This window comes from Telopea speciosissima, chromosome 1, assembly GCF_018873765.1.
Source record: "Telopea speciosissima isolate NSW1024214 ecotype Mountain lineage chromosome 1, Tspe_v1, whole genome shotgun sequence".
NCBI classification, from domain to species: Eukaryota; Viridiplantae; Streptophyta; class Magnoliopsida; order Proteales; family Proteaceae; genus Telopea; species Telopea speciosissima.
Genome location: NC_057916.1, coordinates 10601516 through 10614005, shown reverse-complemented (window position 1 = coordinate 10614005; position 12490 = coordinate 10601516). Strand labels below are relative to the sequence as shown.

Here is a 12490-nt window from a genome sequence, read left to right as displayed (position 1 = left end):
AGGTAGCGTTTCAGTGGGTGATAAGGAGAGTATGTCCAGCAAATTTGAAACCCAACTGAATAGTCACTTGGTAATTAATAAAGTCAGGCATGATGAGGGAGTGCTGGATGTAAGCATGACAAAACTCTTGTCTATTTAATAAATTTGGATTCTTGAAATGATTATGAAATCCGATTCTTCTCTATTTTCTCGTTTTAGATCGCGTTCTGAATCCATAATTTGTTTAAAAAATGCATACCAAACACAATCTGAATCTTTCAAAAATTGGAACTGATTTAAACCAAACAGGTGGCTGTTTAAAGGGCAAATTTTTATCAGATCAAGTGGTAAAATAATGATAGGGATAGAGAAAATTGATAGGGAGGTTGAAAATGTTACTTTCTTGTCTCTTCGACGTTTTAAACCATTTTACAAGATGCTAAAATAATGATCATTTAATATTGTTTATGGCTCATAAACCTTATTAAAAAGGCATTAAACCCAACAAAAAAAAAACTGTTGAAATAAATGAAGAAACCATTTTAATGTGCATAATGGCATAAGTTCAAAAATTAATTAGGACGTTTACCCCAAAAAATAATAATTAGGATAAAGTATTTGACCCAATTAAATAAGCTTATTTGATTAGGTCCAAAATTTGCCACTTGAAATGTTGGATGAAACCCAATTTTTGTGGACAGATAGATCCTTAAGTCCCTTGTTCACATGTCAAGTTGTAGCACACATGGAGTTTTCTTAGTGGTAAAATAGAGCTTTAAAAATCAAGAATTATGGGAGAGTGCATGACAGTGGTCGGTGTATGATAGACGTATATATATGGGATGCATGTCGGGCTAGGCTAGGGTTGAGGTCTTAGGTTGAGCCCGGCCCAGCCCAACCCAACCCAACCCAACCCAACCCAACCCAACCCCGAATGGTATGAGGCTAAGGAATAAGTATGTGTTTAAACAAGTGTTGAATATGTTTAACATAAGACAAATGGATTTGTGTTTTTTTTTTTTCTTTTAATAGTCAGGAGAATTGATTTTAGATATGGATAATTCTCGAAAGTATTAGGGTCAGGGCCAATTAAGGTCAACTCGACCTTAATTAAATGGCAAAGAAAGATCAGGGTCAATCAGGGCCAATCTTGCTTAGTTCGGCCCAATCAGAGCCAATTAGGGCAGACCTGAACCAGACTGAGTTTGACAGGGTTGGGCTCAGGTTGAGGTTTTTAGGTCTTAATTAGGGCCAGAATGGGTCTGGAGTCTGGACCAAGCCAAGGGGATCAAGGTTTAGGCTGAAATTTTAAAAATATCCGACCCAATAATTGAACAAGGATTTTAGGTAAAATAAGCAATCCGTTTGCCACCAACCACTCCAATGAGGAAATGTAAAGATAAATGGGGCACCTCATCTAGCTCCAAAGGATATGAATATGTAGAAACAACATGGAGTCCCATGTCACCCACTCCCCACAATGCATTTTCTGGCTAGGATTAAAGCTTAGTGGAAATCATTATATTTACATCGAATCTCTAGTTTCTGATCAATCAAGAGTTCATAAACTGTGGTAGATGGAACGAGAGGATTTCTCTTTTTAAGGATAAGTTGGAAATAATTATTATCAGTCCCATTAATTTTGTCTTTCCATTTTCAAGCTTTATGAAGATAAGTATGTGTGTGTGTGTGTGTTTTCCATAGTCAATCCTAAGGATAAATTAGGTGGGTTCTAAGACACACTCCACTGCAAAATTTGTGTTTCAAACCATAAATCCTCTTCCATAACGTGTGGATATTATTGTCTTCCCTCGCATCTTCTATATTATATTCCTTAATTTTATTACGGGCAAGGGTTCCTGATCCTTTATTTATCCTATGTCTCCTTACAATAAATTTTTTTATTGTCTAGAGAACGTTGCTTGGGCCTTTAGAGCCTGCATTTGTGCACTGGATAATGGTAACGCATGCTCGAGCATTGATTTGGAAGAGATTTCTATTTTTTAGTAAAAGTACAATAGTACTTTCATGAGGACAAGTGATACTGTGTCTAAATGCAAGAACCACGCGACCAGGTATTTTTCTATTTATTTCTTGATGACACAAGGGTATGTAATTTATCTAAACGTCACGACATCCATTCTCTACTTCTTCCAAGGATAGTTGAAAAGCTTACCCTTTGATGTCACAAGTGACAACTCACAAGTCACAAGGGTATGTGGAAAATGAGGTTTTTCCCAATAATCGTAGACAATACAAAATACAATCAAAATCCCAAACAATAAGTTGAGAACAAAACTTGGCACAACCGCAGGCGTTTTAGTTCGTTGAGATGTAATTGATCTCTAACCTAGGAGTGTCCTTAGAAGGATTTAAGGCAAAAGTTTTCCTAAACCCATTTTAGATACGTGTGAATTTACCGTTCAACTCTGAATGAAATATAAAATCCCACTCAAGTAATTGTAATTCCACGTACATTCTCATTGGTCCCGTGCTGATGCAGGCGCTACATCACAGTGATCTATTGCCCTTAACTTTTACTGGCGAATTTATTTTCCCTGAACCAAATGTACTCCCATCACTTCTCAATTCCTTTTCTTTCTTTCAAAAAAGGTTCAAATAAAAAAATTTCAAGATTCTTGTTGAATCACAGCAGCCACAGTTCTGGCCCAGAACCGAAGATGCTTCTTCATATCATCAGCCGCAGAAGCTCTTGGGATCTTGAGATTGAGGAGTGGCGAATCGGGTCTCTTTATCAGCCAAGCCTCAGACAGATAAGGCCTCATTACTCCTCTTTGCTCCTCCTCCTCATCCTCCTCTCTATCTACTTCAATTTCATCGTCTTTGGGTGCTTCGTCGGCACATCGGTGTTCTTCTCTTCCTTCGTATTCCTCCAGTCTCTGAAGACCAGGGATGACGCTCATCATTCGTGGTGTCACCAGTTCTTTCTTGAACTTGAAGCCCAGATCGCTGAACCCTTTTAACTCTTCGTATTCCAGTTCCCATAAGCTCTTGCAGCTCTTCGTCTTCCTTAATCTCCTTCCCTCACCACTAACACTACCTGAATATCTGCGACGATTTGGGATTTTTTTCACCGAAGGAGACGATGATTGGGACCGGATTTTGGTTGTTGTTGAAAGGTTTAACCTTGTGGGTCTTAATTCCTCTTCTTCGTTGTAGAAGTCATCCTTTGCCACAAGATAAATTAAGCCCCAGTTATTGACATGAATGGGATAACTAAAGCACGACAGCAGCAGAAATTCAGAAACAGATCATTAGACTACTAGAATTACCTGAGTAGTAGTTGGAGATGAGGCTGATGAGATTTCATCCTCTGAAGGAGTTGAATCACAGAGGTTTGGACTTGAAAGTGAGATCAAAGGAGTCTCTGACATGGGTTTGGTGGTTTTGGGGCTAAGTATTGTCATTGGCTCTGAGAGAAAAATGATATGGTGGAACCAAAGTCGATCCATTGCTCCAACAAGGTTAGGGAAGCAATGATTAGCCATAGCTGAGAAACTGAGAAGATTGTTGGCCACTAATACCCACCAATACCTAAATTTAATAAGGTTTCATGTGGTGCCAATGGAAGAAGAAGCAATAAGTGAGAGAAAATGAAAGGCTTTTCATTTTGGGCCAAGAAAATCTTGTTTTTCAGTGTTGTGGTGCTCGGGCAATGGTAAGGGATTACAATTAACAAGTGGAAGGGAAAAAAGAGGTTGGAAATTTTGCAAATTTTTATGAGGACCTGGATGATTGATTGGGATATCAGGGAGCCTTTCACCAGTCTAATATTGTAATTACATAGGATTTGGTCCTTTCCTTAATCTCCCTTATCCATGGCAGGATAGGTATGGACTTTTGCCAATCCCCTCATCATGGTTCTAGGTATCGGTTATTGGGTATCGTATCCCCAAAAAGGCCGATCCGCATACGGATCAGACAAAAAGTACCTAAGTTCTGAAATTATGCCCGATATGGCCCGATTCCAGCCAATCTATATCGGTATCATATCGATATCAGCTGAGGCCGATAGTGAGACTGATACTTATACCTATAACCTCGATCCCCACCAATTTACACATGGACTATGACTACTTTGTCCATTCTACTGACATTGACTCTTCTTTCTTCCCCCAACCCTAGTAAGGCCTTAAGGGATTAAGGTTGTGGCATTCAAATATTTATATGAGGTAACCATGGCAGAGGTGATTGCTTCATACTTGTATGTTGGGCCTTGTCAGTTGTATAGGTATCCAATTTCTGTTTGATCTCTTACCCTTTTCATTGAATTCCAACCACCATCTCCTCTTGTTTTCTGGGTACTCTTATGATGAATTTAGTAATTTATAAAGTAGACTTTCACTTGAATGATCTGACAGTGAACAACATTGATAAACACTTCACCGTGACCTTGTATGAAAGAGTGTCGATGAGGATCTTATATGTCTAATTGTGATGGAATCACATAGCATTACTTGGGGGTTCTTATTGTACATCAGAGCTCCAAGTTATTTTCTGTTAGGATGTTAGCCTACAAAATTGCTGTGTTTGGATCCAGTTTCTGCCTGCCTTTTAACAGTTGTGTAGGATCAGTCCTTAAGTTTTAAGACCAAATGGATAAAATGTTGCATTTTTATGTTTGCTAGGGGGATCAAAAAATTCATACATGTACACATTTTGTCATCTTAAATCAAGGTATAGGGATGACATATTATAACAACAGCTTCTGTATGGCCAGGTATGGCCTGCTAGGAGCTGTTGTAGGCTTAGGTTCTCTCATTTGATGTGACAATCTCAGTGTCACATGTTGAATGTAAACAAACCACTGAAGCTATCTATCCATTGCATCATATGAATTCAGTTCTTTCTGATTGTGGAGGGCTTCTCATGACACTCCAAGATTGGCAATTCTACTACCAATGCCCTAGAAGGAACATTGGCCTCACCTGGTTCCTCTTGGACTTGACTGATTTCATCATTCCAATTGAGAGAAGAAATAGTTTTTGAAAGTGTCCTTGTTGGCCGGGGGGATGTAGTTGGGGAAGAAACTTCCCTAGTAATAGTTTTCCTGCTGCTCCCAATTTCAGAGTTAGGTAGACTTGTTAATTTCTTCATCTTCTGCCTCTTCTTCACGTCTGCATACCATTGCTTTATTACTTTGGCGGTTTGTTCTTCCAGCACCGCACTCTTGAAGTGAGAACCCATCTGTGTCCAAACAACAATCCTTTGTAATTTATTGTTCAGTTATATGATCCATTCAGATGCATGTGAGTCATCCCATGGTTACCAGTAACTTAGATGTTTGTGAGTGTTCATAACAGATTATTTGATTATTTATAGAACTTACCTGTGTAACAAGGGCATAGAGTGGGAGAGTAATGTAGCTGCAAATGACTTGTACAATCACCCTAACATACCAAAAGAAGTTGGTGTTCACTAGTCATGAAATACTAATAGTTGCTGTTCCTCTAAAGCATAAAACAGAGGAAGGAGAGGAAATTGTAACTGATAAGAAGGAAGATGGCACTTACGCTAATACCACCCTTGTGATTGTAATCTCGATGTACTCATGATAACAAGAGTTGATCCCAAATTCTAACTGGAAACATCAGAAATGAAAAATAAAAATAATCAGCTGAGAAGTTCTTTTCCCCCACACCAATCTATTATGCTGGTATTTGAGTTTGTATTTGACATCAGAACAAAGGGAAGAGGGGACACGCACCGTTACCCAGATAAAGAATGCCACGTCGAAAGCATTCTAGGAAGATAAGAAAAAGTAGAGTCATTTAATTTTGAGATCAAATATCATTTAAACAGGAATTCTCTTTTGCTGGCATTAAAAGGAGACTTACCATGAACAGGGTAAAATGAAGAAGTGTCAACACAAATTTAGGTTGGCTGAACCAGAAAAGATTGTCATTAGGTTGCACCACAGGGGCTCCTGTAATTACAATGTTCAGGTCTTTGAGTTGCAGAGCCATTCTTGCAACAATGACTTCAAGCTTGGTTCCAAGAGTTAGGACGAACTACAGATGAAGTAAGAGCGGGTAGTGATCAGAAAACTAGAGTTCGGGGGATGGGGGGAAGAAAGAAAAGAAAAGGGGTATGTTGCTTAAACACTTACAATCAATGGAGCATAGGCTACCCAAAGATACATATGCCATCCTGGTTCAGCTCAAAAGATCTTAGAATCAACAGAAATAGTGTTTGAAAAGGGGGAAAAAATGTTGTAAATTGAAGGATTCATAGCATTCTTACCATGCACATCAGCAAGCATGAAGATGACGACAGCTAACCACATAGGGGGACTGTTGAGACAAACAAATTAGACTGGTAAGATTATATATCTATGGTTGATGGAAATGCCTTTGTACTTCTTTCAATGTTTTGGATTCAAAACAATGGTATGGTTTCATGTTTATATTGAGTTCTAAATATTTTCAAGTTAGAGAAATGGGCAAGAGTGAGTGTAAACTAGATCAAATGGTGCTTTGAATGGATGTTTGTCTTCACATTTCAATGAAGAATACTTTCATGAAGAGTATATATATATATTATATCAGAATATAATCAGATGGTAAGAGGGTAAACTTATGACCTGATTCCCACAACTACTTTGAAATCATCCTCCAAGGATCGTTGTATGTATTGTTGGAAATTGAAGTTGCTGTGTGTGGGCAAATGAGCCTATTAGGAATTAAGAAAGATTATTTTGTCAGTAATTCTTGTTCAGTATCTTTGAAAAAGACAGTAGGTACTTAATCTGAAAGATAATCTTACTGCGATGAAGCCATGGCGCAACGTGAGATAATCAACTTTCGCCACTGAATTAAAGAATTGGCGGAAGAAACATTTCTGCTCCATTCCACATTTATGATCAGTGCAATGCATTATTTCATGTGAACTTCATATATGAGAAAATAACTAAGGCTCCATCTAGTTGCAAGTCAAAGGAAGGGAAATGAAAGTGATTCAAAAAAGAAAAAAAAACCTTTATCCTACTTAAAACTCTTATCATAATTGGTAATTATATTTTTCAAAAAAAATTATTTATTTTTTCAAAATGTAAGAAATTTTGTTGCTCTTTTAACTTTGACTTGAGACTTGCAACAATTAATTATGTTAGATAATGATTATAGCAGTATCTATTTCGTCTTAATTTAATTTAATTTTCAATTTCTTTATTTACCTTGCAACCAGATGGAGCCTAAGTAAACTTCATTCCTTCGATCAAAGAAGAAAAAAGAGGAGAATGTGAACTCACAATCCATAGCGATTCTGTCCAAATACTCATATGCCGTCTTCCAAATGTTGTTTGCCGTATAAATCTAAACCGTTTAGGATCTGAATTGAAGAGACATTAAATTTAAGGAAGCAAATTAAAGCAAGGAAACATGATAATTTTGCAATCTAAAGCTCCCATTTCATTTCTTTGGACACAACTCCTAGAGAAAAGGAACTGCACTATGTCATCGTGTGGATTCTTTTACATGCCCCCTCAAAAAAATAATGGGATCCACACTCTCTCTCCTCCATTAAAAAAAAAAACCCTTTATTTGACAGTTCAAACCCTTCATTCCTATTGGTGCAAAAAAATACACACAGGCATAAGAGGAAACCCTCTTCCTAAGTTCTATGACTCCTATATTGATTTTTGGGGAAAGGTTCTCTGAGCTGACAATGGAGGGTACACTGGTCCATACTCTTGATCTATCTCTCTCATCTTCACACGAAATGACCTCTCTACCCTTATGTATGAAATATTTTCGTCGTTCCTGAGTGGTGTGTTCCCTACGCATGTTGCTAGGTCAGAGAATCCTCTCTCTTGATTTTTCTAAATTTTTGTTTTTTTTTTGGTAAAGAACTATTTTTCTACTTATAAGTAAATTAATAGTTCAATTGTGGGAGCAATGACTTGACTTATTAACAACCTCTAGAATGTGCTACCTTAAGATTGTTGAATATATAGATGTCTCTATTACTTAGACCGACCTTGTATTATTAAAATGGAGAATGTGATACAGTGATAGATATACTAATTAACTGAAGTTTTCAAGTAAACCATAAGATAATTAATTAAAGAGAAATGGAAGAAGATAGAGGTATAGAAGTATACCATTAGCCACTTGGTATGAGATGGTTCGAGTCTCTTCTTCCCAAGCTTTCCAACGCTTCATCTGTTAATCCAAGAATTGAAAAAATTAACTTCTGACCATTACCCACTTTAATGGGTGGTCCTAAGAGGGTTGGGTCCTGGTCCAAGTTCAACAATTCAAATTTAAAGGAATTTGGAATCTTGAATTGAAATCATCAGGTCAAAGTCAATATTCCTCCATGAAAAGAGGTTTTTTCTTGGGCAGGTGGGTCAGTAAACTGGGATTAGAGACTCTGTACCTTAGCTTTTCCTAATACCATGGTGAGAAGACTGTAGACAAGTTGAGTTGCTGCTAATATAAAGATGAAGATATGTAATTGGCGTAACCCTTGTTGTGAAACCAGAGAAACCATTCCCTGCAAATCATATAAACATATATAATCCATTATTTTAGTATAATTACCCTCTGTTTTGCAGGTTTTGATTTTAGATGATATATAGAGAAAGCAATTAATTGATTAATTGTAGACATACTTTACTGGCACATTTATCAGAATTGGAACTGGCACCAGTTCCAGTACTCCCAGAGGCTAATAAGAGTCTATGCCATGAACCACTCTTCTTTAATAAGTGTTCGATCACCTTTAGTTTCACCCCTGTTTTGGTTTTATTTTTACGGCATGGAAGCATGGTGTCTGCAGCTTTAATGGGTATGCAGATATTGGGAATGGCTCTTTGTGTTGTTGCTAATATAAGTGAAATGAAACCTACAAGCATCAGTTCTGCAACACCCATGAACCATCAGAACAGAAACCAGAAACCCAGAAACCAAATTATGAAATCATTTATTAAAGAAGTAAAAAAAAATTTATGTTTGAATACAAACCCAGACCTGATTTAAGCTTTTCCACAGCTTCGTTGAGTGATTTCTTGTGGTGCTTCTTAAGCCACTGAAATTCATTCATTGCAAATTAATTCAATAAAAGAATGGAGAATATAATTTGGGTTTAATTAAATACTTACTTTGGAGATGATATTAATGGAGTGCTCAAGAAGAATTGAGAAAGAGATGAAGCAGAAGCAAACAGTAGCCAGTGCCCAAGTGGATGTATCTTGGAGAGAGCGATCTGTGGCAGAGCTTTCCCCTGCTGCCATCTTCTCTGATCGTTGAAGACTGTTTCTCTTGCAATGTCTGTGATCTTCTTCTTCTTCTTCTTCTACTTTCTTCTTCAGTATCTATATAGACAATTGAAATGGTAGTGATGAAGAGAGTAATAGTAAGTTAATAAAATTAAGACAAAGAAGAAGAGAGGACGTACTAGTCAAGGAAAACGTTCAATTCTTTATGACACCTGGCTTATTCACTCGGAGTCATAATCTATGGTTTTAGGTTTTACCCACTTTTGGATTTTGCAGGTGACCGTGGTCTTCCACTTATAACTTGCACTCGCTATACTCTTAATAGGAATAGAGTATACGGAGTGGGGATAGATCTGACCCCTCCATGAGACATGGGTTCCACATCCTAGAGGCAGGTCCTACACCCCATGAAGGGTTCAGAACTGTCCCCACCTGTCCCCATGTAAGTAGCAGATCTAAACTCCTCTATCAGTTTCACAGCATCCTCTCAATGGTTCAAATTGCCACTTGGCACTTGGAATGCAGGTACATGTGGACAAACTTAAATCTTGATTTTATTTTTTTTTAAGGTTCGGAATCCAGGTCGAATCAGTAGCTGTCGATTCCGATCCAGCGTATCTATCTGAAAACAAAAACCCTAGATTCAGCTGCTCCGAGACTGTGGTAATACGGAAGTCTGGTCCACCCTTTGGATAGACCAAACAGACCCGGCCGGATCCATGTAAGACCTCACAACCCACTTGGAAACCTGTTTGATTGGAATATTTAAATGTGGAACTGCATCCATGACTTATGAAGTCCTGATACCGATACGTATCGGATTTGTACCAATTGGTTTGATATGGAACAAATACCACAGAAATGTTTATAAGACCGAATCTAAACTTTTGAAGGAAGGTTCAACTTCTAGACCCCTACAGTATGAGGTTATAAATGATGGATCAAATGTCCAAATGACAATGATGTCCATATTTAATTTCTTGACTTTGTGAGGAAGATGACTTGATTCTCGAAGCATTTCGTCATTTACTATGTGCCCTTCCAAGTATCTGGGTGCCTAAGGCTACGTTTGGTAATGGTCTGAATAAAGAACGTTCGTTCTTGACTAGAAACATTTTTTTGCGTTTCTGGTCTAGAACGGCATTCTGAGACCGAAAATGACCGTTTGGTAACGGTCTAAAAAATGCCGTTCAGAACAAAAATGGTGTTTGGTAAAACCTGTTCTTTCCTATTTGATATTAATTACAATAATACCATTTCTTTGTCAATTATACCAAAAAAAAGACTTGTAAAATCCTTTTCTCTTACCAACCTTAGCATAAAATTAAAATATCTCATTAATATAACTAAAGTAAGTATAAAAAGATGTCAAATTTCAAAGATTCCATTAAAATTGGGTTCTTGTGTGGATTAGTGGCATAACTAACTATGCTATAAACAATTGAATAAAGAGGGCCTTGGTAGACTCGAACCACCATCCTCTTAGAACATGCTCGTGTTCCAAGTTCTCTACCAATTTGAGCTAAAGACCCATCAAGTTGTCAATGAATTAACACAACAGATTAAACCAAATTATATTCTCCATTCTTTTTTTGAATTAATTTGCAATGGATGAATTTTAGTGGCCCAAGAAACACAAAAAAAAATCACTCAACAAAGCTGTGGAAAGGGAAAGCGTTTTTACCCCTATCAAACTGATGAGAGAACCACCAGTTAAGGCAATGGCAAAGAACCCGCTCTCCTTCATTGATATCTCACATAATTCAGCTATATGGTCAGCCAAATCGGTGGCAAGTTCCTCCACATTTTCATGAACTCTCAACTCCCCTCCCTCCTTGGGACCCTAGACGTTGCCATTGTTCTTCAAGAGTCTATGAATCAAAAACTGATCCTACAGTGTGGAAAACAAAAATGTTTGTCTGACAAAAATCTAGTTACGAAAATTTTAATCTGAAATCAAAGGCAAATAAGAATCAAAACCAATCTTCGAACAAATGTAGCAGAAAAGTTGATGATTGTAAGATAGTTAAAGAAATGCTAGAAAGCCTAAAACTTCAAAACCACCACTGGATTTATTGAAATAGAGAAAGAGACAGCCATAGTCTTTCGACCCACAAAATGAAACCAAATTGAAAAGCCTTATTCCACAAACTCAATACAAGATAAACCCCTAAAATCCATTTTAGGGTAAAGCATATATGACTATTTTACTTCTAGATAAAATAAAATCCATTTGTGATGCAAATGAAGCAGGCTTGGTACGTGGGTTATGGGGCTGGACATGAGGAAGGTAATAGTGGGAGTGAAGCAGCAGCAGGAGCTGTGCCCACTGTAGTGAATTGGTTTGGTTACGAATCTGGAAGTGGAAGCCAAACAATTATGGTGCACATCAATGGAGGAAGTAGTAGAAGTGCTGCAGGCAGTACATCTCATGGATACTGAGGTAGCCATGGAAATGGTTACAGCAGTAACACAATTTATATCCAACAATAATTCAGTATTGTTCACTGTACAAGAAGAAGATCACATATGACAGATGGGGTTGATAACATAAAAGATCTCGAAAGGTCAAAGAGTACACTTTTATTTTTTTTGGGTAAATGTCAAAGAGTACAAATGACAAATAAATTCATCAGAGTTCCCTAGTAGTAGAAACTATCTTTGATTTACCAATAACTGCATAGCTCAGTTGGTGAGCCGTGGTACGCTTCATGCCCATGCTCACCAAGAGGTCTCGAGTTCGAGACCTCTTGGCTGATATCTTATCCCCTCCCCGATTCGATCCCCGCAGCTTGTAGGTTTTCTATATGTGGCATTAATGTTCTATTTCACTTGCACTCTATCCAATTGGGATGCAGTTGGTATGACCATAGCTTGTAGCTCCTTAATGCACTCACTCAACATTCATTTCATTGGTAAAATAAAATACCATCCATCAAACTAAGATGATTAAGGAATTAAGCTCAACATGGATAAAAACTTAATTTTATTTACTTAATGCATCCATTGTTCAGTTTCATTTGGTTGATATATATATAATTTGTTTAACATTATGGACAATACAAGAAGTATCACATTGATGAGAAAGTTAGAATGAACTGTTCAACCAAAAAGCAAGAATTTGTGAAGGCTGTACTATGGAGCAACTCAATATGGGAAGAAGAGATTAAGGAGCATATAAGCAGTGTTTTAAGCACATATACAAGCTCATTAATTGGGATTCTGTAGCTCTAGTCAAATAGTTTTTCAGAGTTCTCCTTTGCTTTTGAT

The 12490-nt window shown here is 37.4% G+C and overlaps 2 protein-coding genes across 2 annotated transcripts; both read right to left on the bottom strand.

The window, feature by feature from the left end:
- Positions 1 to 2593: 2593 nt before the first annotated feature.
- LOC122641446 lies at positions 2594 to 3647 on the bottom strand. Its single transcript, XM_043834684.1, has 2 exons — positions 3273 to 3647; positions 2594 to 3167 (listed from the first exon to the last, which is right to left on the bottom strand). Exons 1-2 carry the CDS (start codon positions 3486 to 3488, stop codon positions 2610 to 2612), a joined length of 774 nt encoding a protein of 257 aa, XP_043690619.1. The 5' UTR covers positions 3489 to 3647; the 3' UTR covers positions 2594 to 2609.
- A 947-nt stretch (positions 3648 to 4594) lies between these two features.
- On the bottom strand, positions 4595 to 9237 carry LOC122658504 (MLO-like protein 3). Its single transcript, XM_043853534.1, has 15 exons — positions 9104 to 9237; positions 8973 to 9030; positions 8615 to 8862; positions 8380 to 8496; positions 8102 to 8162; positions 7250 to 7329; positions 6766 to 6840; positions 6584 to 6672; positions 6244 to 6293; positions 6110 to 6150; positions 5838 to 6011; positions 5708 to 5743; positions 5514 to 5581; positions 5330 to 5390; positions 4595 to 5187 (listed from the first exon to the last, which is right to left on the bottom strand). The coding sequence occupies exons 1-15, from the start codon at positions 9233 to 9235 to the stop codon at positions 4840 to 4842; spliced, it is 1638 nt and encodes a 545-aa protein (XP_043709469.1). The 5' UTR covers positions 9236 to 9237; the 3' UTR covers positions 4595 to 4839.
- Between the last annotated feature and the right edge of the window lie 3253 nt (positions 9238 to 12490).

Coding starts and splice junctions, on each gene's coding strand:
- LOC122641446 (XM_043834684.1), bottom strand. CDS start 3,488: ATGGCTAATCATTGCTTCCCTAACCTTGTTGGAGCAATGGATCGACTT. Junction 3,168..3,272: donor CATCTCCAACTACTACTCAG/GTAATTCTAGTA, acceptor CTTGTGGCAAAG/GATGACTTCTACAACGAAGA.
- LOC122658504 (XM_043853534.1), bottom strand. CDS start 9,235: ATGGCAGCAGGGGAAAGCTCTGCCACAGATCGCTCTCTCCAAGATACA. Junction 8,863..8,972: donor TGTGGAAAAGCTTAAATCAG/GTCTGGGTTTGT, acceptor TGGGTGTTGCAG/AACTGATGCTTGTAGGTTTC. Junction 6,012..6,109: donor TAGCCTATGCTCCATTGATT/GTAAGTGTTTAA, acceptor CTTCATCTGTAG/TTCGTCCTAACTCTTGGAAC.